Genomic DNA, 27,511 nt, shown 5'->3' with positions numbered 1-27,511 from the left:
ATAAAAAAACCATGCAGTTTAATACATTGTTGGCACTTAACTCAAAACAACCAGGCCAAGAAGGAAAGAGGCTGATAGAAACTGAAGCATTTCTATATAATAAGTCAATACTCACTCGCACAACAGGACTCCATTTTCTAAAGCTGCTCTAAAGTCTTTGGTTCCAAAGCTTTTCCCAGTAACTGTCTACAAAAATAAGAATTAGAAGTCAATTTGAGACATGCATACAAAAATCAGGATGAGAAAGAAAAATGGAGAAGTAAAAAAAAAAAACTTCAGTTCAACACGTACTTCACAGTATGCACTACTTTCTTGTATTAATTTCAAGATAAAAAGTTTTCTAAAACAGTTGTGCCTCAAAGTCAGATTTAACATCTTCAAATAGTTTCTGCTGGTGCAAATCAATCTTCAGCTAAATCATGTGGGCATACTTGTTTTCTAAATTTTCTATATACTAGCTATACTGGAAAGCATAAAAGAAATCTGAAACAGAAGCATAAAGAAAAAAAAGTGTGGAGTCTTTTCTCATTTAAATCTTCTACTTCATTTCACATCTTGAACACTCATGTTACCCAGCATGAAATATATTACCTTTATTTTTTCCCTGCCACTTGCATCTAAGGCAGTGTGATTGAAGAACCTCTCTGGCAAGTCTTTATTACCACATGTACATAAACACCTATTAGCTGGAAAACAGTAAGACTATACTAGTGGGGCTACTTTTCATATACAAGGTGAAAAGCAATGAACAAGAATGTCAAACAAAGGACTTTAAGGCACCCGAAGCCAAAACTATTGCCTATAGGTTTTCAACAAAGCTGTTTTCCACATAAGAGCAAATGCTCCTGGTATTAATTCACTCCATCTCAAGTGAAGAGTGATACATTGGTGATCTCTTAGGCTTAAATTCATTTGGATTCTTCTTACTTGGTTTCCCCGGAGCAAAGGTTCCTTTATCAACACCCAAATTGGTAGCCCACACACAACTCAGGAAGGGAGAAAAGTTTTTCGAAACAGAGTTTTATTCCAGCTACATACAGAAATCAAACAAAGAAAAGCATTTATTTTTGTTAGTTTAGGGGTCTCCAGGTTCAGGCATTAGCTTGTCATAAAATTCCTTTTGAGGATCCTGACCATCCCCAGTGCTGCACAGGACTTCAGGCACACAATTAAAAGTGTTGTGGAATCTATGTGCATCCAGACCAACAGTTGCTACTTGCCACAGTAATTAAAGAAATTAGTGGTGAAACAAATGAGCAATGCCTGGTGAAAGAGCAAAGGAGAAGACACAGTGCTTTAAGGACCTGCTAAATTATCACCCTGTTATTTTTCATAAATTGCTAGAGGAACATATACTGTCACCAGAATCCTTGGACTTAAGCTATGTTAAAAAAAAAAAAAAGTTGCTTGTTTTTCAAATTCAACAACTTGAACTTCAATCGCTGTAGAGAAAAAAAATTAGACGTTACGAACATCTTCCGATTTTAATTTCTTTTTTTTTAACCCATAAGACCCCAACCAACTTTTAAAGAGGCCAAACTTTATTCTCATTTTAGAGATTTTTCTGACATCTATGGGACTACATAGTACATTTGTTTGGTTTAATGCAAACAATTCATTCCTAAGTCATGCACACAATATGCAGTGAGGTGTTTCCTTTACCCGAATGTCACTGGCCAGAGTTGGGCCCATCTCAAAACTGCAATGACTTAGATATCTGGGAACAACCTTCATGCTGAAATTCCTTAAAAATAAACAAATAATCAGAACTGCACATAGATAAGGAGGTCACTAAGACATTATACTAAGAAGTCAGGGAGGAAATATAACTGAAGAGACACTAAACTTCAGCACAGATCCTTCAGACCTCAATAGTGCTACACTTCAAGGTATAATAATAATATTTCTATGGCACTTCCTTAGGTAATTTCTAAGCAAATTAAAAAAAAAAAAAAAAAAAAAAAAAGAGGCACAGAGTACTTTCGACTGCCACAAAGCTTTCTGTCAACCCCAGCTAGCTAGAAGCATTCTTCAACTTCAAGAGAGTCCAGTTTCGGCACAAAATTGCAAATTCTAGTGTTAACTGTACAGACTCTTAAAATTACATTATCACAGGGAGTCATTGCACTGAAAGCCTTTTGACTAAGTTATTTACGCAGCCATTGAGGAAATCAGTGTTGATTTGGTGTATAGGATGGAGCAGTCAGACTGACATCGCAATTCATAGATTTTAAAGACTGTGGTTTGTTGACATAAAAATAAAAGGTATCAGAACTGCCAAGTTAGTTTTTATCAATATTGATTTACAAAGGATAAGTAATAATTAAGTAGTTAAGAGATATTCTCAATAAACAATTTAATATCGATGGCTTAAAACTGAAATATTTTCCCAGTTGCACAACACCTTGAATTTGTTGATGCCAGAAAAGAAAAAAAAGAACTGTGCTCCATTTTAAGCTAAGCTGTCACACAGAGACAGAGATATTTTCTCAGAAAGGACTTTCATCCAGCTTATACTCATTGCAAGGCACCAATCATGGCTCTAGCTATTGTAGTCTACATAGCAACAAGGTACCATTAAAAATTGGAAAGCCATGGATCGGCGCAGATTTCCCTAGCTTCTAAGGATGTGAGTAAGACAAAATAAATCCCACCCCAAGATACTACATCTTCAAACAATGTCTGCTATTTGTGAGTCACTGTTTATTCATTAAAACTGGTTATACTGGGAGTGGTACTCTTATGTAATTGTCGGAATTGATTTTGGATAATTTGTCAACCACTTAAGCCATGTGATTCAAACAATAAAAAGAATATCTGCCAAAAGTGGTTTTTATCCATGTCTGAACACAGTCTCCTAAATTCTCTCTCCTTTCCTTCATTTGGCTTCCTTCTATGTTTGTTTGCTGTTTTTGTTTGTTTGGTTGTTTTTTTCGTTTGTTTGTTTTTTTGCTTGTTGTTTTTAATATAAAGAAGGCAAAGACATAATTAAAGACCAGACCATAAATCACATTTAATTGCTCTTATAAAACAGTTTGGTTTCAGTTTTGTAGGAAGGCGTCCCCAAATACTTTGTAACTTGGCAATTGCCAAATCCAAGCAATTTACTTCAAACTGCAAGTAAATTAAATGCTTACACATACGTGGAGAGGGCTAATTTAACTTCAGGTTTGCAGTGATTTCTTTAGGAGGTGGCAATTCAAGAAAACATAACCAAAGACCAACCACTCACAAGATGGCATGACTGAACAAAAAGAACATGGTGCAGAAAAATATCTTAATTATATGTCACAGAACCAAAATTAACAATGAGTACACTTCTTTGGCTTGTCCTGCTGGAGGACAAATAAAGCTGGTCATATGTTGTCTTGCCCTAAAAGCCACTAAACATGGAAAACTCTTTCAGTGGTAACAGGCAACACCGAGTTTGCATCAAATTGCTTCCATGGTTTACACCAATTTGAATGCACCACAAGAGAGACTGCTGTCATACAGGGCTGTAGGTTTCCAATGGGTTGGCTTCACATGCACACACACACACACACACACACACACACACACACACACACACACCCCTCACAAAATGCAAAAGACCAGCAGCTTTATTACCTTAATTTTGCTGTGGTGAAAACACTACAGCCAGACTCTCCCCATTCAGTAGAAAACAAGAACACCTCACTTAACATACCTGGACACACTGGTTAACTGTTCCCCCATCACAAAAAAGTTAGCTGCTCAAACCTAAGAGGAAGGCATTTTATCATACCCAAATCATGGCCTGAATGAAGCAATACCACAGAACACCTAAGAACTCACCAGCCATTTGTCTACTCTGAAGCTCAAATTTCCTAAGTCCTGCTCTCTTGGTCTTGTTCACAGCTCCTCCGATAAGCCACTTTCAGACCACACAACCTCAAGTTGATTAAGGACCTCACACATTGATTTTAAAGAAATACTAAAGAAATACTAATTACATCAGTGTGAAGTGCTCAACACCACATTGTAAACCAATAGGTTAGGGATGGAAGATTCAAGACAAGAACCAAACAATATGAGGTAGAAATAGCCTTAATATAGAATCACACAAAGATCTCAGAAAGCAAGCAATTTATCAGACAGTGATCTTAAGTACACCAAACTGATTTATGAACTTCATGTCTTGAACTAAGTCTGCAGCAACAAAAGCCAAGCTTAACACTGTGCTGCAGAGAGAATGACTAACATGCTGTAAAGAACCAGGGCAGTGATACAAATGTAATGTCATGGCAAAGCCCCTGCTGCAGGATTTCAGTTACGCCTGCCAGGTTCCCTGGGTTCCACCACACTGCCTGCCTCAGCAGAGCTGGGCCTGTGCCATTAACTAAGGAAAGGAGAGATCACATCACATACGTGTCACTGTCTGAAATATTACCTTGTTAATGGCCTTTTTCCCCTCTTTTTTCCCCAAGTACCAAAAAATCTGGATCAGGTTACCAGGGCATGTGATTCCATCATTACATGATCTCCACATTATTTATCTCCATTTACAACACTCACTTGGCTCTAACCACCCAAAACATCATTTCCAAACTGCACTCTTACTGTGTACAGTAATATGCACAAGAGTTATGTAGGCTACACCTACAGCCAACAAGCAAGATTTCAAGAAACTGACAATGCTCTTCCTCTCTGAATTTCGTAAGAAGTCTAACATTGCCATGGTTTTCTGCAGTAGTTGATTCATTTTCTCAAACCTCTCCCCGAGGGCAGATGATAGGAACAATATTCAGAGCATTGCTGTACCTAATCTTGAACACACAAGTAGCAAAATGAGAGAGGCCACCATTTGGGTAAAAAAGCTTTGGCTTTGCAGCAAACAGCCAAACCATAGAGGTTACTAGCTTTCTGAAAGCCAAAATTGGAAAAGAACAACTCATTTCAAGCAGGACCTGCTTCTCAAGACTCCTGAATTTAGGGCCCTGAGAAGAGAATCACAGACTCATATGGTTGGTAAGGACCTCCTGGAGATTATCAACTCCAACCCTTTTACTAAAGCAGGTTCCCTACAGTGTAGGCATTTATATCATCCAGCTACACTACATGTAGCAGAAGGGATGCCTGATTCAAAGCAGCCAAAGCAGTCTAAAAGGAATCCCCATCACCATTTAATTCATGGTCCAACAAACCCTGAGACATGCTCAAGAGCTGGAACCCACAGAGGCTTTCACTGGAAACTGTCCAGCAATTAACTTGAGACACTGCCTACCTTAAAAACTTTATGAGTCAAGAGCAATGTCTGGATTTCTGAGACTACAGAAGGAAGTTTTTTTTCTGTGATTCTGTGAAGGTCTTCTTTTAGAGTCCTCATAACTCGCTGCTAAAATCCATGACAGGCATGACTCCAGTGAGGAGAATAGACTGAACAGTTGGGAATAACAGCAAAAATAAGAGGGCTAAAAGAGATGAAGGTTTCTCACATTGATCATTTACACTGTTCCATGCGAATGGGGTCCTCTGTGTATCCATAACACAGTTTTCCTTTTGAATGATTCCTATTTTATTGCTGCAAAGTTGTACCATCCTATTTGAACCCATACCCCAAATCCCTAGACATAGTTTCATTTTAAAGGATGTGGAAATTTTTCAGTCTTTAGCCAAAAATGCCTTTGATAACAAATCAGAACAGACATTTACGAAAGGAAAAGACTGATTATTGAAGACAACTTAGAGTAATTTTCTATCATCATCATAATGATGGGGTCTTACTGTGGTATGCTTGCTGAAAGAGGCATGCCAAGACTCACAGAATACCATAACTGCCTTTTTTTTTTGAAGAAAAACAATCGATAAGGGAAAAGCAAGGAGACATGATAGCGTAAGCGTAAGAATTACAAATCTCTCCACATCATCTACTTCTGCTCTGGGATTTTATGTCTTTTCAGCTCTTCTGTCAAATTCTGAAGGATGTAAGTGAAGACTTCATTAGAATGTTTATGAGAATCCCTGACTTGGAGAAAAAATGCTGCAGAAAGAGCAAGGATATTTTCCATAAACAGTTGAGATTAAGCAATTCAGTCACAAACAAGATCATCCCAGAAGTGACAGCAAGATAAATAAGCTTATACTGTTGCTTGTACTGATGACTGTATTGACAGGTGGCAAACTAAGAAAAAAAATCTCTTATTACTTTGGTTGTATGATAAGTTCTCATTGAATAAGCAGATTGGCAAGATAAACTGAATGGAAACAGGTGTTTCAGCAGGAGATAAAACTTGTAAATTGAAAGATACTAATCTCTGAAGGGACAAAAAGAATAAAACCACTGCAGATTTACTGTATCAGTGTAATATCCAAATAAATCAGATGTGCCTATTAATTCTGCAAACAGTTTTAATGTGCACCATTTCTAAACTCAACTCACACATCATAGTGGTGCCTTGGAACTGGATGTTTATTTCTGCCATAGGAGAAAGAAACATGAACAAGGAATAAAGCTATGAAGGAACAGTTTTCAGAAAAGCAATCTACTGAATTAACATGAAAAGTAGAGGATATAGATTCCATTTTAATTGTGATCCCACTTTCATGGCTCGGATATTTTTAATGATTATGTTTCATAATGCACATGCTCTCACGCCAGCCAAGTTTTGAATTTGCCTATTGTGAAAGTAAGTCATTTCATTTGCTGTTTCCTTTTTTTTTTTTTCCCCCTGAAACACCTACCCCTTTGGCACTACATTGTTACCTGATTTACAGTTCATAATACCTCTTCAAGCTGATGAATAAAGTGATCAAGAAATAAATGAATCTGTGCACAGCTGTGTCTCAGCTGGACTTCTATATGGTGTCAGCCTGAGTAACACAGAGGAGGAAACAGAGAGGTTGCTCTGGTTAGAAAATCAGTAAGTTCTGAAAAATGCCCTAGGGCGTTGAAATAGAAAGAGTCAAGGAGTATGAGCAACAAAGCAGCTCAGTAAAGAGGACAGGTGGGAACACCACAACAGCATGCACGCAGCACACAAACAGAAGGTTTTGCAGAGCTGGCTGAACAGATCAATCACAAAAGAAAACCATGACCTTCCTGTCATCCTGAAACTTTCCTCCTTCACACCAAGTGAAGGGGTTGTGTTTAGGAAGCACCTCATCTTCTGATCACACAGGCTACTTACCCCTACCCACCCACCAAACTGCTTGTCTCCAGCACCAAAAACCACAGCAACTGGCCCATGGGTTCCCAACACCCACAGATCCACAGCCACAGGATACTGGAAATGAGATAAGGATAACATCTGGACTTCGCTCAGATTCTTCAGGCTTAACATACCCTAAAATACAGTGATTCAGCGCCCAAATGAGGCAGGCAGTACATGATTGAGGAGTTGACTGGCCACGCGTCATCGCCTAGAACTTCAAGTTCAGACAGTAAAAACAGAAGAAAAACTGAAAATCTCTGAAGTCTGTCCATACTACCATTTTACTAAAGGAGGAAAACAGAGCTCACAACAACAGTAGCGCTCGAATTTCAGATGAAGTAGAAAAAAACATATTTTTTGGTTTCACACATTTCCATTCAAACCGGGCTGTTACTTGGAATATTAATAGATGAAGATACATTAACAGATACTAAAACCACATTTGTTTAGGGCACATGTAAAGAAAGAAACTGAAGCAAATCAAATTTCTCTATTAGAATCCTAGAATTACAAGATTGGAAAAAACCTACAAGATCATCTAGTCCAACCATCCTCCCATCAACATTACTATCACAAGCTGCTAAACCACATCTCATAGCTCTTCATCCAGATGCCTCTTGAACACTGCCAGGGACAGCGACTCCACCACCTCCCTGGCCAGGTCATTCCAGTGCCTGACCACCCTCTGAGAGAAAAAGTTTCTCCTTATGTGTAACTTAAACCTCCTCTGGTACAACTTGTGGCCATTTCCTCAGGTCCTGTTTGTTGCCTGGGAGAAGAGGCCAAACCCCTCCTCGTCACAACCTCCCTTCAGGATGCTGTAGAGTGCAATCAGGTCTCCTCTGAGCCTCCTCTTCTCCAGACTAAACAATCCCAGCTTCCTCAGCCACTCCTCATAAGATTTGTGCTCCAGACCCCTCACCAGTTTCATTGCCCTTCTCTGGACACGTTCTAGGGCCTTTCTTTCTTGTAGCGAGGGGCTCAAAACTGAACACAGTACTTGAGGTACGGCCTCACCAGTGCTGAGTACAGGGGGATGATTACCTCCCTGCTCCTGCTCTTCTCTTCTTGCTTTTAACTGATGTTATCACAATAACTCAATCTTTAAATATCATGTTCTCACTCATTCAAAACCGAAAATAAATGCAACTTGATGGTTGCATTTTCTAGGTTAATTACCCAGTTTAACTGTCATTGTGATTCCTGGTCAGAGAATAATTATCTACAGTTCTCCAGAGTGGATGGTTGGTGCCACGAACAAATCAGAGATCTAACTGCAAGGTTTATAACCATGTTCAGCAGAAGGAAAAAAGGCATGTGGTAAAAAAGAATATGCATGCTACGGGGAAATGCTTTAGATACCATTGCTTTCATGTGTTTAAAGAAGTTATTCATGCATGGAAGTTATTTTATGCTATTACTGGAAATAGAATCATAGAATAGTTTGGGGTGGAAGGGACCTTTAATATCATCTAGTTCCAACCCCCTGCTATACACAGGGATACCTCCCTCTACACCAGGTTGCTCACAGCCCCATCCAGCCTGATCTTGAATGCCTCCAAGGAGGGGGCATCCACAACCCTCTCTGGACAACCTGTTCCAGCGTCTCACCACCCTCACTGTAAAGAGTTTCTTCCCAATATCTAGTCTAAATCTACCCTCTTCCAGTTTAAAGCTATTTCTCCTTGTCCTGTCACTACCTACCCTTATAAAAACTTCCTTCCCAGCTTTCCTGTGGGCCCCCTTCAGGAAAGAATTTTGAAAAGCTTTTTCAATCTTTTCAATTTTTCAATCTTTACTGGAAGCAGTGCAGCATACCAAGACATGCTCTGCGCAAGTTGCAGTCAAAAATGTTCACCAAATCCCACCTCATCTCAAGCATCAACCCACATGCACATAAACACAGTTTGGGGAAGCAACAGTTTTCTAAATACATCTTCTCTCCCATCCTTACATTCCCCAACTTCTACATCTCTTTACATGGGCTTAGTTTTCCAACCCATTTCACAGTCTTATTTAACTTGTTAACAAGTGAACAGATGGGCAACATGTAAAAGATATCGTGCAGAAAAATATTTCACAGAGCCAGAAGACACCACAGAGGCAATTAGTGTCACACAAAGAGTATGAAAAAAAATAGCCATGACACCAGCTCCTTTCAAGTGATGGCACTTAACATGAATTGCAGCATTTTGAAATTCCAGTGTTCTATATAACTGTTGCTAGATAACATCAAGTGAAAATTACATAAATTAATGCTAAGTTCACTGACTCCAGATGTAGAAATATTATGCTCTTCTTTTGAATTGGAATAATTTTCAAGGGGAAAATCCAGCTCAAGGGAACTCCATTGGCTGCACACATTTAAATCAAAATAAAAGTGAGATCACAAAACTCCTGAGAGCAATGCTAATTTTTCAGAAAAAAAACAAATCTACAAAAAATACGTAAGGAGTGAGAAAGCAGAAGCTATAAACAACTGTGGCGTAAGGAGAAATGATTTTAAAAGATTTCATCAAAAGGCTAAAATTTAAAGGAATATAAACAAACAGAAGTAGTTCTATTGGGTTATTTGAAATACACTGTACGTGCACTGAGTCACTAAAATGGAAGCGAGGCTTAGGAAGGCTCCATTTCCCACCACTCACAGCAGTGTATTGCATTACAGATAACGAGCTCATAATATTACAGTATTTGATGGCAGAGACCATTGCCGCTGCCACGCAGCACCACCTAATGAGAGACGCCAGGTACAACACAACCAGAAGCTTTATTCTTACAAGGTGTTCCTCACTTAGACAGAAGATGAAAGAAATTGCCTTTGGCAAAGAAATTAAATAATTGCAGTCAGGACTGCTGGCTACAGATGAAATTGAAGTCCAAGGGAGCTGCAGAAGGATGGTGTGTGTCTCAAGAGACAAGAGAAGCAGAACTGCAGGAGGCAGAGCACACAGTACTCCAGATGGGACCTCACAAAGGCAGAGCAGGTTGGGACTATCACCTCTCCCTCTGCTTTTTTGATGCAGCCCAGAATACAGTTGGCCTTTTGGGCTGCAAGTGCACACTGTTGTCATCCGTGCACATCACTGCCCTGACATCTGTTTATTTCTTACAGAGATCAGTCAGCTTTTGAGAATTTAAGATAATGACACCACTGGCAAACTCTGGCTCTGCAGGGAACTCTTCTGCTTGGTACCTCCATTTGCAACACAGGGGAAATGTTTGCATCTATTATAGTTGTAGGTAGCCTTAAGTAAAGTCACCAGGATGACTAGAATCAGCTAACTCAGAAGGGAAGCAGGGAGTGACAATTACTGCTGTGACCACACAGAGAAACATCTTAAACTGTCGCTCACCTTTCATCTTCCAATTCAGGCTAAGAACTGATAGAGCCCAAATGTTAGTCAACCACCTCCAGCATGACACTTCCTTCAGCCATTTTATTGCTTAACTGCAAATGCAGCTTTACTATTTTATTTTTTTATTTTTTTTTTAAGGAACCAAACTGGTTTGACAGAGCACTTCCCTCCTCACCAGGGTGTGTTTAGAAGAACCAAAGATAAGTTTGACTGTCATAGCAGCTATGCATGTTTGCTACATTTACTGCCCAGAGGTAGTATGTAATTACTAATCAAAAGGCAGTCAACCTCCCCCCCTTATTTCAGAAGACAATTATAATTTGTTATGACCTCCCCACAGAAATGATAACTTCTCTTTGCCAACAATTCTATTCCCTGCAAGGGTGAGGCAGAAGTTTCCCACAGTTTTCACACTGACCCTGACTTGAAATGTGAATCCTCAATATCACTGAAATAAACTTTTTTTCAATATTATTAAAAAATTTCATGTTGCTGAAAATTTTCATCTACTTTTCTCTGGAGGGAGTAGTATATCCACAGTATATCAAATAATTTAACTGCATTTACCTGATATACTCTATCTCAAAGAAGGACGCTGACCTAGACTAGCATATAAAAGAAATAGGCAGGTTCTTCCAACCTCTAGTGTGATGCTTCATGTATATTCATATAACTTCCTCCAATAACAAGGTCATAATGATTTTTAAAAATCCCACAAAAAAATGCAATATGCATGCGCACACAGGAGTATTTTATACAGAGCTATAGAATATTATTGGGTAACTATTTGGTTCCATTCAATTGTAGCATGAGGCTTACATACTTAAACCACAGAAAAGACATAGCTTCTGGGTGATGAAAAATACCCCAAATGTGTGCATTTGTTTATCTATCACTTAACTTGCTTTTGTCTTTACATAACAATGCACAAAATGACAAGATGTTATTAATACTCCATACAGATTTTCGTAAACAGAATAGCATCCTTCTCATGAAAGACTGAGATTTTCTACCACTGCAGGCAAGATGCCTCAAACATTTACACGGGGGCCCCTGCTGTTTCCTATGATCTGCTGCCTTCCAAGGTGCACAGATTTCAAGAATGTCTGAAATTGTGCCTAGCAACACAGACAAAGCAGATTGCCCACAATTTAAACATTCTCTTCTCTATGTATTCCATTAAGTTATGACAATTTCTGTTGCTTGATGTGCTAAATGATTATCATGTCTAAATGAAGATTTATACCATTTTACTTGCAGTTCAGTAGAGCAGCTGAAGACATTTTTCCTATCATAACAAAAACGGGAAATATTTTTAACATTAGGTCACTGCTTTATCAAAGCAGAGAGATGTCTATGCTCTTTTATTTGGAGCTTCAGACAGAAAGGAATGGTTCTTTGTATCATCAATGCTATTTCCTGTGTAAGATAGGATTTTCTTTGAGGGCATCACAAAATTATGCTTTTTTTTTTTTGGGGGGGGGGGGGGGGGGGCATCCACTTAAATATTTTCTATGCAAACAAAGTTGGATTCAGCCTCAGCTCAAAGCATCCAAATACTGCTTGCACAAGTACAGACTAACACATGAATTATCCTGTTGAATTAAACTAGTTGTCCATCCAGCCCAGCATCCTGTAGTGACCTGCACCAGGTATGTCAGCACGTTCGCAGGGTGGAGAGAGAAAGCCGAGGGAGGATACCAGAGCTTTCATATTTAAAGAACAGGAATCCTCACCCTCTCTATAATTAAGTAGCAAAAAAAAAAAAAAAAAAAAACAGATTGGAAGAGCAGCGAAACTTCTCACAAACAATTCTCTTGCATCAGAAATCATTACATTGTGGGAAAACATCACCCACAACAACATTTCCAACCTACCCCACATCCCATACTGCAAATATTTAAGCAAGTAAATCTCGGGGGGGGGGGGGGAGGAAGGTTTGTGGCATAGAGTTGGGTATGGGAACTTGTGTGAGAAGAAAAATGGAAGTAGTTGAAATGTTAAATCTATACAATGCCTTCTTTTAACTAAGGCATGCAACAATTAACACGTTATTAAAAACTCATGTATTCAAGGCTGGCCAACTTTCTCCATGACCGCTATATCAGTTTGAGGGTCTGCATTTATATTGAGCTTAAATTCACATCAAATCTGCATGTAGTTGGAACACTGATCTCACATATCTTCTGACATGCTCTGACCTCTGCTGTTGTGAAGTGGAATTTATTTTGTCTCTTTTTTTCCTTTAAAATGCCGCACTGAGATGAATAAGAGATTTTCAGTATCTGCAATTACCCATAACGAAGAAATGATGGGAAAAAATACTTTCATTTTACACCATGAAGCTTAAAAAAAAAAAAGTCCAAGCTTTTATTTTCCCCCTCACATTTTTATCATCCAATCATTTATTATAAAATCCATACTTGGCTGTTACATAAAAGCACATGCCCTATTATTTTAGCATTTAAATTTTACATATGCTACTAAATAGTCCCAGCAACTTTTTTTCTCTGAGAATGCATTGTTCCAGGTGCAAGTACTGTAGCACTGTATTTGACAGCATTATGACTGATACTAACAAAATCACCTACCACATCAAAGTACAAACTCTACCACTAACAAAAGCCTATTCAAACATCTGGTTTTAGGCAAACTATTTTCCATTTCAGCCGCATTTTCACTGTTGTACAGTAGACCAGCAAGCTCTTTTATGTACATGTCTAAGAAGTACATACTGAATTCTGACAGTACTATTTGGAAACCCACTCTTTCCCTCATGAAAATGTCTCCTTCCAGACCATGATCTTGAAAGATTAAGGCACAGATCTTTACTGTACTCATTACCAATGCTCAAAGAACGTTTGCTCTTCCTCCCCCACTGACACTTCAAAATAAAAATTGCATCTATAAGTTGCATGATTTCCATCAAACTTCCTGATCTCCCTTGGCTTCAATATGGTCAGGTATTTGATCAAATATTCATAATTAGGAGAAACCTCAAACTGCATCTCCCGGTCAGGTAATATTTTTGACTAAGGAGCAGACAGACCACAGCACAGCGCCCAGGAAGTCTTTTACCACTGAATATCCCTTTTAATCCACCATATTTTACCAGAAAAGCAACACTAACCACAAATCATCAACTTTACCCCAATGCCAAAAACTTTCCACTTTCTTCATTGTGGCTTTCTTTTATGAGTGTAAACACAAAACAGTTTTGTGACTGTTCTTTGGCAGTAGTCCTTCCAAAAACACCCGTTTTCATCAACAACCATACTAAAATTAATGTTTTTTATTACTGTTCTGCTGTGGGTATGCATACACAAGTTAAACAACATTTTTAGCTTGGACAAACATTAAAATTTGCCTTAACTCCTTTACTAAAGTAAAAGCAGAAAATGCAACAGCCCAATACAAATAAGCTACTAAATCTGGAGGGATGCTCAACCAAACTGAGGAAAGAAGCCAACGCTGAAATTCAGCATAGCCCCACGCGCCATAACACAGATGTCCAGGGGACAGCCTCATTAATAACATTAACCATTCTAACAATCCACCTCACATGGTTTCTTTTGCCTTTAGTTACAGACACCATCTGCTGGAAACTGTAACAGCAAAGCTCTCAAAAATGTTTGAGAGCTCAAAAAGCTTCATTAACCAATACCTACTCATACCTACCACCAGCAAGGAATCCAGGCAATGGGTTATACCTATTGATATGTATTGTACAGAACATTGGTATATGCTCTATATGTTTTAATGTTACTATTAAAATAGGGAACAGCTTTAAATAAGGCAGCTGAAGTGCCTTATTCGCCGATTTTTATTAATAGAACAGTTTTTCACTGGGTAGGACAGATGCCTCAGTTCTGCTGTCAGTGTTTAAAGGCAACAGTGTATACAACCAGCTACAACTTGGCTCAAAGCATTATTTGCTCTTTTCAAGGCTGTTACAAAATTTGTTAAGCGTTCAAACAAATCAGCAATGTGCTACAATTAGTTCAGTTTTGTGTACCAGAGTCATTGAGCGAAAATGTGATAAGAAACTGAACAGTTTAAAATTGAGAGGTATGGTTAAGTGGATAATTTGAAGGAACAAATTAACAAAATGAAAGTGAACAGAAGTCCTGTAACTAGCATAATAAAGAAGTCAAGGAAGTTAAAGTGAGAAGAATAACTAGCAAAGACAAAGGAATGGAAAAAATTCCATAGCCATACTGAAAGGAGAAGAAGAAAAGAAGAGGTAGGAGAGGATGGGTCAGGTATGAGGAAGCTGAATAAATAATTAATGACAAGTTGGATACAATGTTCAAAGATCTACCTGTCAGATTCCTCACAGAAGGATGAGATGGGGAAATAAACCACTGAGAGCATAAGAAGTGTACAAGATGGTCAAGCCTGGGGAAACTTAATAAGGTCCTTACACACTCTGGAGCATGCTCTGCCATTAGCAGTCACCTTTAATTCAAAGGGCTAGAAAGGTCTAGCCGATTAAAAAATATATAAGTCCTTTAGTGGTGTGAGGGTAAGAGAAGAAAACAGAATGGGAACTGTAAAGTTATTTAGTCTAGGCCCCCCCCCCCGGGGTTTAGTTTCTAGAAAGCTATTCACATCTGCTGAGATCCTTCCCACACCAATCTGTAACTTTATCAGGGAAAAAAAAAAAACCACCTTGGTTTGAAGCATGGCACAAAACTAATTTTTTTTATCTTGCTTTACTACAGTAACTGGTATAAAACACAAGAGCAAAAGCAATAAATGGGTTATAGATGGACTTAAATTATGCAACCAGTACACAGTTGCATGACTGTGTAAAGACAGATATTAGAAATCCAGTCTAGGTAAAAAGATTTAAAGGCCATGTTGTGGCCGGTAAGAAAAGATTATGCACTTAAGAAAAGTTGTACAAACATTACAGAAGAAAACATGAACTTGAATCATTCTCCTCATTAATTGCAGATCTTTAGACTGATGCTCCAAGAAAATATTCAGCAGAGCCTCGTTACAAAATCTTAAAACAGGAAGACTGGATATGAAAAAAGGATATTTGTGTACCTCCCAGGATGACATTTTTTTCTTCAATAACAGACTTAGACTCCGTTTGCAGCAAGCTCTGTGCAATGCTGCTGCATTAAGTGGGTGCCCACCACTCTCCATTGGTGTTGTAGTTGTCTTGCCCATAGTTTGGCACCACCTGGAGCATACACTGTTGCTGGCATTGCAGTTGAAGACAGAAGAGAGAAGAGGCTTAAACTGGAGGAAGCAAATTGCTGTTGTTATAAAGAGTTAAGAAACAGAAGGAACACTAGGTTATCGAGTTTATCAAAGCAGAAAAAGTATTAGTTTAATTTAATTTGCAGCAAAGAAGATTGTCACATATTTGGATAGAAAAATTAACCAACATTAAGTACTATAGACCAGTTCGCCTGTTTTTAAGAGGTTAAAAAATAAAAAAATAATAAAAAAAAAAACATACCAGGAATGGCCTAGGTATAAAAATATCTGGTCTTACAAGAGAGTGGTCACGAACTCCATGACCTCTGAGCCCTGCACAGTTGCGACATGAAAGACATCATTACTCAGTCTCATCATCTGAATACCAAACCAAGAGAAAACTCTTAATTAAGCATGTATGCATTCATGGGATTTACAGCATAAGATAGAACAAAAAGAGCTTATGTCTTCTTGGTGTTGTTTTGGAAATTAAGTACATCACAGCAACTGTTCAGAAAACACAATAAGCTGAAAGTACAAAAATATCTACCAACAAATCAATTTATTTTAAAATGCACACTCTAAACATCAAGTCAAAAATTAAAAAAAAATAATAAAATGCTTCTTGTGATCTGACACTGTCAAAGCAAAAAAAGAAAATTTGTATATGCACGGATGGAGTGAACAAGCACTTCCCATCTCCCCTAAGACACAAGTACCTATAATTATACTGATCAGAATAATTACCATGTCTGAAGATGCACATTTTAAATGGCTCTTACTATCATATATAACCCAAACGAGACCTTTTATTACTGATGTAATGCTAAAAAAAAAAAAAAAAAAAAAAAGCATAGAAAAATAAGTTTTATGAGAATTTAGAAACCAAGCTGCTAGCTGTATCCAGCATAATATATGCACAGTATATGCATAGTAAAAAACTTCTGCTTATAAAATAAATTATTCTATTCAGCCTGCTAATTCCCATCACTGGCTGTGGATGGGCACAAAAGAACCTGACCACTCCTTATGCACCAGGTAACTGATACTGCATAGCTGAAGGACAGTGCTGGCCTGGGACTGCTGGAGATGCTGTAGAAGGACCGAAGGGCAAGGTGGAGGGTTGCCTACTGATGCTTCCTGCACCTCCACCAAAATTACTTGGTCGTATCAGACAACAATAGTTTCAATTTCTTTTCCTCAATATAAAGTTGCCTTTATCTGAAAACAAGAAAGCGTTAAAAGTGGACTTAGAAGCTCTGATGGACACCAGAATGTTCCTGGACACCTCCAATTATAGAATTATATGGGAGTAGGGTAGGTAGCAAGGCAAAGGGTTGCTACAGTTACTCCTGTGTGTTCTTTGAAGAACCTCCAGAAACCACATTAGAAAAATAACAAATCTGCTTTTATTTTTTGGAAGGGAACACTCAAAATAAGAACAGGTTTGGACTCCATTACACAACTTTTGGTCACAGGTGCTACATGAATCCACCTGCTCAAGGCCTGTCAGTTCAGGCACACAAAAAACATCAATTTTTTGCCACCTCAAGGCAGACAATGCAAGAATCCACACAATCTTTCTGCCAGAGGAAAGAACTGAAGGAATGTGGGATAAAAACAGGGATCTCAGGAATATCTGCTGTTCATAGCTCCATTAGAGAAATGGAGTCAGAAAGGTGAGAACAGTTGTTGCCTGCCCCTTTACTAGTGAGCCAGAACAGTGCCCAAATAACCCTGCCTCCAGTTATCAGTGAGGACATGGCTTTGCTACACTCTGGTTTGTCAGTGTTGCTGCTCCTCACCTTGCCTATGTTTAGGGCTGGACAAGGCTCAAGTCTTTGAAAAATCCAGTTCCACTGCCACTTCAGTCCTGCATCACATTAACACTGATTTTAGGCAGAAATCACAGGACCCTGGACAGCTGAGACAATTCTTAGGCTTGGTGAGCAAACACTTAATAATAGCAGTAGCAACCTAAAGAAATCCCAAACATGGGAGTTAAAGGCTGGTAGATCACAAGTAGCTCTCTAGAGTTTTGTTAGGATAAAACTTCAAAAGATATGGTGCCCCCCCTCCCCCAAAACAAACAAACAAAACACCACAAACCAAAAACCAAACAAAAATCAAACAAAAAAACCCGCACAGTCAGAAAGCAGAGTGTAGTAAAGGCTACATATACCTGAATGTGTGCCAAATTCAGACTCTTGTCTCAGTCAAAAGATATGTCTATGAAAATTGACTGTCAGGCCTTTACAGATCTATCAATAGAGACTGATGACTGGAGATATGGGGTCAATAAAGACAACCTAAGGGTATGGCCCATCTTTCATTCAATGGCTTTCACTCAAAGCAAGTTGAAAGTAATTATCATCCAAGAAAACTAACAAAAGAGGTTATTCTTACTAACATGGAGGAAAAATAAAGTAAGTCCACAATATAGATTCTCCAAATAATAACAATTTAAAAAAGTATAATGAAACAATTCTGAAAAATCCATTCTATATTTATTTTAAAATTACTTGTTCCAGAATGAAAGCTTTCCCTTATAAACACTTTAATGGCAAGCTAAGAACCTCTGTAAACTACCTTCTGAACCCTTGGATTACAGCAAGTCACAGCACACTGCAATGTTTTTTTCATCAAATCTAAAACTTTTCACAAAGTGAAGCTAGAAGAAGCAATAAACATTTTGCTGGCTAACAAAAGGTCTTGTTAGTAATTGTTGATACTAGTGTACCTGCTAAAAAGAAAAATAATGTGGAAAACACTACGGCTGAAAATTCATCATAGCTCTGTATAGTAATTTTGCAAACATTGCATTTCACGTGACGCTACTTGAAAATGCACAACATTACTCCGATTAACAGAAAGTAACTGATACAAAATACCAGCTCAACTCCTTGATGCTATTCCTCCCTCTTCTCCCCCTTCCCCCATAAATGAAACATTTGTTCAATTCACAACATCTGAGCTTCAAATACACATTTTTTCAGTATGACATAGAGAGGGTTATTTTAAGATGCTGGAATGTCATTAATTTGTGCTCCTTACCTCAGCAATTTGTAAACGATTAGCTCTAAAGCACTGAAACAAAGTAAAGCCTGTCTAAGCCCATTTTATCCAGCTACTAGTGTTTAATTTAAACATGATTTCAAGACACAATGCCAAAAATCAGCACTACTGCTTATTATAAAATAGAAAAGGAAGCCTGATGCACAATTACACACACACACACACACACACACACACACACAGGAAGACAAGAACAAGTTTAGAACTTGGTCATTTTGAATTCCTGCCATTTCAGAGAAGCATCATGTTTCTGCTGGTAAGAAAATCCTCAAGGAGCAAGTCTAGCTTGAGATGTCACTGTCAAGCTTTTTCCTGTCGATATGAGGAGATGAATAGGAAAATGATTAAGCACCATGCTATCTAAATACCTATTTAGATTCCTGCACAAGGGGTTCACAAGCAATCTAAAAAAGCTAAAAATTGTGTATTTCAGGAAAGAAACAGGAAGCTCAAGAAAGTTTGTGTGAGTTTGCCTCTGAGACACCACAGCAAATTTGAATGTGGCAGCAGACACTACTTCGAGTTTGTTTGTTTAGATCTGTGAAACAGAACACACCTAAGGCTTCTTTTTTTTTTTTTTTTCATCCCCAACAGTTCATTCATTCAACATCAAGGCTTTGGTCTGAAGTTTAAGGCCCTCTATTTTTCTGTTTTGTTTAAGGCTAGCCTTAAAGAAGCAGTGAATTGGTAACACCATTCAGCAAGAAATACAAGTTACCCTGTTTTTGGGCACCTCGAGAATGCATTTATTTCAAGTTCTTCAAGTCTGAATGGAAAAAAAAATGTATATATATAGATCTGAACTTCAAAAATTTTCTGCTGTAATGAATGACTTGCTCTAACTAGAATTTAGAGGAGGATAATCACTATGAAAGAACAGAAAAAAAAATTTTTTTTAAGTGTGGCTCCTTTATACATACCCGCTCCAACCAACTTTCAAAGAGCAACAAGCATTTTAACTGGATATTTTTATTACACAGCTACCTGAGGATTCATTTTTTAATGATTCTACAGGTCTTGCTTATTCAAAAGGATGTTGAAGACAAAGGACCTCACAGGGGAAAAGAAATCTGAAAGAGATTGTCTAAAGAGAAAAGCGTTCTAGATCAAGAGAAATGAAAGCCATCTAAATCCCAGATGTAGTTTTTGTCTGTTTGTTTTAGGAAAAAAAAAGTCTGCTTTTATTTATTTAGAACCGTTATCTGGATTATTTATTTATTTTTTAATGTTTATCCATCTAAGAGATATGCTAACAAGGATGGTATCACACTACAGCACAGAACCCCTATCTGGGATATCCATAATCCATAATTCCATAATCCCACAACAAAGATTTCAAGTTTTCAGTCTCTTCCATAGCAATTGTTTTTCCTCCCTGTTGAAAATACTTTCTCTTTTGTGTTTAAAGTTCTCATATGTAGGCATCCTGCCCCAATAGCTCTGAGCAGAGATTTTCCCATTCAACTCAGTATGGCCACTTCCTACCTCTGATGGAGGACACCAAAGCCATCAGGTCGCTTAATATCCTACACAACAAATGCTCAAATCCACCAGCACACATACAAATAGAAGTCAGCAGAAAGTTGCAATACATTAATTCACCGCAATGCTGAGTTTAATTCAAACATCACTAAAGGAAATCTAGAGGAGATAGGAAACAAGACTGATTTCAGGACTGTAGCACAAGTTACAGCAGAAGGTCCACATGAGGATATTCAGAACAGAGAAAGCCCCACTCTCTACAGACTACTTTTGATCTGGAACTTAAACAATCTTTATTTGATCTAAAAACCACACACACGCTCCCCCCCCAGCACCCATCCTCCAGCCATGCTGTCATGGCAGATACTCAACACTAACCATCTTCAACTTTCTCCCCCGCAAGCTTAATTTCTACATTCCTAAACAAATATTAATAATAAAATAAATTTGTGTGGTTTTCATGTAAGGGGGTAATTAAGATTTCAGTTTAGCAGCTGATTTTTAGTTGGCCTTAGACCAAGAGGAGCTTGAAAGAAACTATTACACAAGAATAAGATTCTGAATAATCTTTTAAGTTATTAGTGGCAGCTTGATGTGGCCCTCAGACTTCAAAGAGCCCTTTATAAGAAAATAGGACAAAGTCAGAAGTCTTCAACATCGCTTACGGTAAATAAGATAGATAAATTTCTAGGTACTAGAAAGTTGATGCTTTCTGATGAAAGCAAATTAGAAAACTGATGAAAGCATATTAGAACAGACTGAACTTTGCATGAGCTTCATTAACATTTTAGAAACCTTGAATTATCCCGTAGGTTTTTGAATATAAGATGACTAATTTGGAAAGTAAACAGCAAATAGTTCAGCAACAGAAGAATTCAGATCAAGTTTCTGCTATCTGGCTGTCAACAGATGCTTGAGAGAACACAGCACCAGATTCTAGCAGAACATATGCCCAGGCATTTCCTGCCAACTTACGAAGAATGCATCAGGTCCTGCCATTCTGGGCACACACGCTTTGGAGTCTCCTAGTTTTCTACTGCTCACTCTTAAAGATTCCCATTTCCCCAGTTATGAACACACTGGTACGCAGACAAAACTGACGGTCCTTAGAGCTGGCATTAGAGGAACTGCATGTCAAGGTCTACTACTAAATAACTACACTGCTGATAATTAGACCACATAGAAACAAGGATCTTCCCCTTACCAGAATTCACTGATGAGAAAAAAAAAAACAGCAACATATGGTTTAAAATTAGCGTAGTGTGAAATGAGAAGCGCAAACCTTCAAGTGGAAAGTTGCCTAATGTAATTTTGACAATTACCATTTAAGAAGCAGATCAAAGAAGCGCATCATTTACATTCTTCAAACATTAAGTTTTCAAGATCAAAGACCTCAAGTATTTCCAGACTGCGTATATGGGAGTAACTTGGTTAGAGTAATGAACCTATGCAGAAAGAGAGAACACGAGCTGCTGGTTTGCTCTGTGCAGCAGTTTCCCCATTGTCTGAGACTGTAACAAGTGGTGTCTGCAAATCAGCAAGCGCTGTTTGACACTATATAAATAGAAGCAAGAGGCTTCAGGCTCTAAATCAGCATTACACCTAGGTTCTGACTGCTGGAGACCTCCCTCCCTGGAACCAGTCACTGCTTCAGAGATTTTTCACAACTTCAGGCTGACAGCTATGGCTTAACAGCGCACACACAGTGTCCCAGAAGTCATTTAAGACTTTACTGCTGGTCACTGTAGTACTGAAACAAAACTGTGTTTTCATGGCAGTGCTCTTACCTAATAATGCCAGAAGTTCAATAGCAAGAAGTGCCCTATATAGATATTCCAAAACATGTCAGTGTAAAGGTACAGAAATGAAAAAAAGAAACTTATTATCAACAACATTGATGTTTTAATGACTACTGGAAGTTTCTCCAACAGACTCTGGTCAAATTCAGTGTAAAGTAGAAAGTGTCCTGGCACTTATATCCAGGAAACAATCAAACATTTAGTTCATGCTGAAGATTCATGGTTACTATTTAGGGCCTCTCAAAAAATGTGACTCACAATTCAAGATTAAAACCAGATTTTCCTAGCAGAAAGCTAAAAAGCATTACTGATGTAAAACCTGCTCTTAAAACAAGAGAATATCATTAAAGCTGGATCAGGAAACAGGAGCTGCTCATGGATCTTGAAGAGACTTCTTTTATTAAGTCAAGAAGCGCAACATCACAAGTACAGCAACATTCAGTTCCTGATTGTTAATGTTATCATAGCATGCAATAAGAAAAGCTATGGTTTTCAATCCTCAAAATCCTCAGTACTGCCCATTGGACTGGTGACAGCCACAGGATGGACTTTCTAATTTTATTTTATTTTTTATCTGCACCTCCCTCACACTTCTCACTTCCTTTCTGAATTACATGATTAAACCATATTAAAAGCAACAGGAGAGGATAACATTCACAATGAGATGTAATTTCTTCTAGCATGGTACTACACATCCAATATACTAAAGGAAGAGGCATATGTACCTTCCAGTATTTGAAGGGAGCTTATCAGCAGGAGGAAGACTGACTTTTTACACAGACCGATAGCAACAGGACAAGGAGGAATGGTTCTAAAGTAAAAGAGGGTAGATTCAGGTTAGATGTTAGGAAAAAATTCTTAACACAAAAGGTGGAGGGGCACTGTCACAGGCTGTCCAGAGAACTGGTTGTCCCACCCCTGAAGGCCAGGTCAGGTGGGACTCCGGGCAGCCTCATCTGGTGAGCGGTAGCCCTGCCCACTTTAGGGGGTTGGAAATAGGTGATTTTTTAAGGTCCTTTTCAACCCAAGCCATTTTGTAATTCTATGAAAAACACGAAGAGGATTTAAAGCATTTTGCTTAAAAGAAATTTCTGATACACATTTCCCATGGTAAGGATATTACATTCCACAACTAAGGTTAACAAGCTCTTAGAGATGAACAGCAACTGTGTTTTTATAATAGCTGAGGAACCTGTGTATTATTAGTACTCTGGGAAACAAATTTTCTGACAGACAAAAGAAACTACATAGAAGCATGTTCTGTACTTTCTTTTCCCAGAAAACAGTAGTTGAGCACTATCCAGACTCATTAGTTGATGAAAAGGATTAGCTGTGTCCAGTGAAATTAACTCACAGTATCCTAGGCTCAAAGGACAGTTATGGTGCACAAGGCTATGGAATACATGGGTATTCATGATAGATGCAAATTAGCTGACATAATTTTCTGCGTTATTATAGCCACATTTCCTCATATAGACAACCAAGGTCGGGCAGATAGAAACAGCCAAAGGTCTTAAACCTGCATCTCTGATAAAAATTAAATCCACAATGTACAATGTAAGCAACATTATACACATCTGTAGATCAAAACATTGGTTAATTGGCTAAAAACTGTCACATAACACATCTATCTTGACAAGCAATCTACTAAGTGCTCATTTCAAAACAGTACTACTTCTTGCATCAAGAAGAAATGAAGACACACTTTTTTTTTTTTTTAACCTGAGTGAAGGAGCATATACCAGGATGGGGATAAGTCTCAAGATCCAGATCTCCTCTCCACACTCTCCCCAGTAATAAGATCTGTTAAAACAAGCCTGCATCAGATTCATCGGCTCCCAGACTCCACACAATAGCGACAAGGTAAGAATAAAGATAACACATTCATAACAGTGCTAGAACAGCTTAGTTAGAGATAATGCCCTAAGGAAATTAGAAAATAATGACTGTGGTGAGAAAGGCAGGCAGATCTTTAAAAACAGATGATAGACACCAACATCCTTCACATTTCACTCCCTTCTATCTGAAAGGTAGAAGATCTCTGTCACACAATCACAAAGCACACCCTTCCTCTATCCTGCCTCCTAGGCTGAAAGGTAGAGGAAAGGCAGCAATCCTGTGAGTCACCCCTGGAAATCTGCACACATCAAACATCTACTCACCAGATACTGGAAACAAATTAATGTCAGCCTACCAGCTCCAAAGCCTCTGCAGAACGACACTGCTCCAAACTTACATTTTGTTGCCATGATTAATAGATACGGTTCTTTCAAGTGACTTGCCCACATATGAAGACCAAATCTTGCTGCTGAAATGTACACACTATTTTTCAACCTGACAAAATTGATCATCATACTGAGAACCAGACGATTAATAGCACCGCTCTTCAGTACAATATATCCTAAGTTTAGGAAAAGAACCTGCTCACTATAAATTTCAAGGAAAGCTAATTTACACAAGGAAAGATCAAAGATTCCACTGGAAAATGGAATGTCACAAGCTGGGAAGGTAAGAAAGAAAGGGAAGGGAAGGAAAGAAAGAATCATGTGAGCACACATTTTCAGCCAGAACTTACAATAGACTTTCATGCCCAGTGGTAGGTAAAATAGAAAAGGTACTAATTTTACAAACACAAAATTTAGAAGTAGATTAAGGGAGAATTAGAATAAATTCATAAATTCAGAATACAGTGAGACAGCATTCCCTTCCCTCCCATCTTTTAAATTCCCCAAATGCAAAACAGTGCATTCAAGCCAATACTTTCCAGAAAAAATCATAACTGAAATACTCACAAAGCAAGAAATTCACTCCTGTAAGAAGAAAAAGTAGCTATTTCCAAATAATCTTAGAAGCACATTTCTCATCCTCATATTACCAATCTTTCTCCTCTGTCATTGCTCCACAGTGCAGGGTTCCCAAATGTAGACACCAACACTTGACATGCAGAACTTCCTGGAGTCTTCACAAGGCTCCCAAATGAGATTACAGCCCACGTCTGCAAGCCCTATCCCAAAGTCACAGAGGACTTTTTGATTTTATCAGATGCATGGAAGGTAGGTCATTAGTGAGCAACCTAGTCTGTGCATTTCAATGGGGATTTGTTTATGAAAAAATCTGTCACACACAAGGCTCACACTAGTGAAGCAATACATTCCTGAATAATCATTAAGTCAGTGTTTATTATATCAGGCTTTTTTTTTCCCCCCCCTTCACAGCATCAGGCAAATGTCTGTGAAAGATATCCATCTGTACCTGGAGCTCACGCCTTCTTCCTCACCCCATTTTTAGCCAGCCCAAGTAAGAGCAACTCGAAACGATCTTTTTATTGAATCATAAAACTCATAGTGAAGATTCCCAGCTGGCCTTTCAAAAAAAAATTACATAAAGGCTTTTAGTCAGCTAAGATAAATAATATCATTGTTAGAACCCTTTCCTATTTCCGATCAACCTGATCTAAGATGCTCCTGTTCATCACAGGGGAGTTAAATAAATTTTTATGGATCTCTTCCAACTCAAACAAATTAATGATTCTATGATCCTATTTGCAAAATAATCTAAAAACCAGATGACCGGCTCATTTTTCATCAGAATCATGTTTTCAGATGCACTGAGAATGTACATTTTGTCAGAGGTGGCATTTACACAAAGACAGCACAACACAAGCAGGTACAGAATCTTTTCCTGGAGTGGAAACACAGCTTCACCTAACCTGAAATAGCATCCAAAGAAGCGCTTCAAGGCAGCACAACAGCTGTTGCTACAAAAACCACACACCAGTAACATCAAACCTTGATCTTAAGTTTTCTTCATATTCTCCACAGTCACTTTGACATCTGGCTTCATTTGCTTGTATTCTTTACTGCATCATGATTTACTAACTGATAAGTCTTTTGAGCACATAGAAACTCTCAGAGCTAACTCCACAAGCTGGATTGTTCAAATTCCTTCCTGAAGGAAATAAATAAATGAGAAATAGCAGAGCCAATAAAGCACTTCCAGGAAAGAATTTGCAGGTAAGGCTGAAGACAAGATCTGGGATTCAATTGTGCCCATGAATGGCAGGTGATCACTGCAGAACTGTTGGGCCAGACAGCCCAACACCATTTAAGTGATCATCTCCTCAAACCATGAAACTCCAACAAGCTGCAAGAGCTGCTTCTACCATAGTAGAAGCTGGTTTATAAGCATATCAAATTCTCTTAAATGCCTCAACTCAGAAACTCCTGCCAGAGTTTCTACTTAAAACAGTTTCAACTGTATTTATAAGGCTTACGAAATTCATCCTGAAGAAGTTCTTTATGGGCGTAAGCCAGACTCCCTAATTCAGGTGTCTAGTTTATACTTCAACCCCAGGCACTCAGTGAACGGCTCCCAACTCATGTAATGAAGAGAGGCAGGTAATGAGCAGAAGCAGGTGATTCGAGAGGCCTCCAGGCTTGTCTAAATTCAGTTGTCTGCTTTTTCATCATCTGCACAGAGAACTTGCAACAGCTTGGATGCAACTAACAAGTTGCTACCAAAATGTGAGCTCAGCCATTGCTACCACCTGCCTGGTGAGAGCATGGATGGCTGTCACCTCCCAGGAGCCAAATGCTACAAAGCCAATATTGAATCAATTGCTTCCCCTCACACCCCATTTTTTTCTTGATTTTACACATGCTACTAACCTAAATCACAATCAAAAAGCTCTCTATCATCAGATGGACTTCCTGAATCAAGTCACCAGAGGCACTGTCACCACAAGAGGAGGCAGGAGAAGCATAGGCCAAGTGCTGGAGTTTCACTAATGCCTCACAGTACCATAGAAACCACACTGCTCTTGGACGACAGGCTGATACAATGTTTAATTTTTTTTTTTTTTTTATGTTATTTGAATTTATTCCAAGCTAGATATTCATTTAAACATGTTATATGAGAATGATAATGACTTTTTCTAGCCAAGCTATATTAGTAACTGTTTCTCAAAATTAGTGCATTGAGTATATTTCTAATGGAATCAGAAAGGCTGGAAAAGACCACTAAAATCATCTAGTCTAACCATCAGCCCATCACCACCAATTCCACTAACCCACGTCCCTCAGTGCCACACCTACATGTTTCTTGAATACCTCCAGGGTTGGCAACTCTGCCACCTCCCTGGGCAGCCTGCTCCAACACCTCAGCACTTTCTGAGAACATATTTTTCCTAACATCCAGCCTGAACAACCTGGTGCAGCTTGAATCCATTGCCTCTCATCCTATCCCTGTTACCTGGGAGAAGAGGCTGATCCTCACCTTCAGTACAACCTCCCTTCAGGTAGTTGTAGAGAGCAAATAGTAATGATTTGGAGCTGAATATGACTTTCACATTACCTGGTCAGGAAAAGAAGGAAAAAGAAGAAGAAGGAAAAAGAAGAAGAAGGAAAAAGAA

The 27,511-nt window shown here is 38.5% G+C and overlaps 1 protein-coding gene across 10 annotated transcripts in view; it reads right to left on the bottom strand.

The window, feature by feature from the left end:
• The window catches only part of LMO7 (LIM domain 7), a 128,945-nt gene that overhangs the window by 94,904 nt on the left and 6,530 nt on the right, over nucleotides 1–27,511 (bottom strand). For all 10 annotated transcript variants that reach the window (XM_042866395.1, XM_042866399.1, XM_042866396.1 and 7 more), the window contains exon 2: nucleotides 116–186. In XM_042866395.1, the coding sequence (XP_042722329.1) occupies nucleotides 116–186 (71 nt within the window). The remainder of the gene's footprint in view (nucleotides 1–115; nucleotides 187–27,511) is intronic.

The sequence above is a fragment of the Lagopus leucura genome, unplaced genomic scaffold (assembly GCF_019238085.1).
Source record: "Lagopus leucura isolate 7727_CA_CO unplaced genomic scaffold, USGS_WTPT01 Super-Scaffold_100001, whole genome shotgun sequence".
In the NCBI taxonomy this organism is placed as follows: Eukaryota; Metazoa; Chordata; class Aves; order Galliformes; family Phasianidae; genus Lagopus; species Lagopus leucura.
Note: the sequence above shows the minus strand (reverse complement) of the source record. Positions and strands in the feature narration are given on the sequence as shown.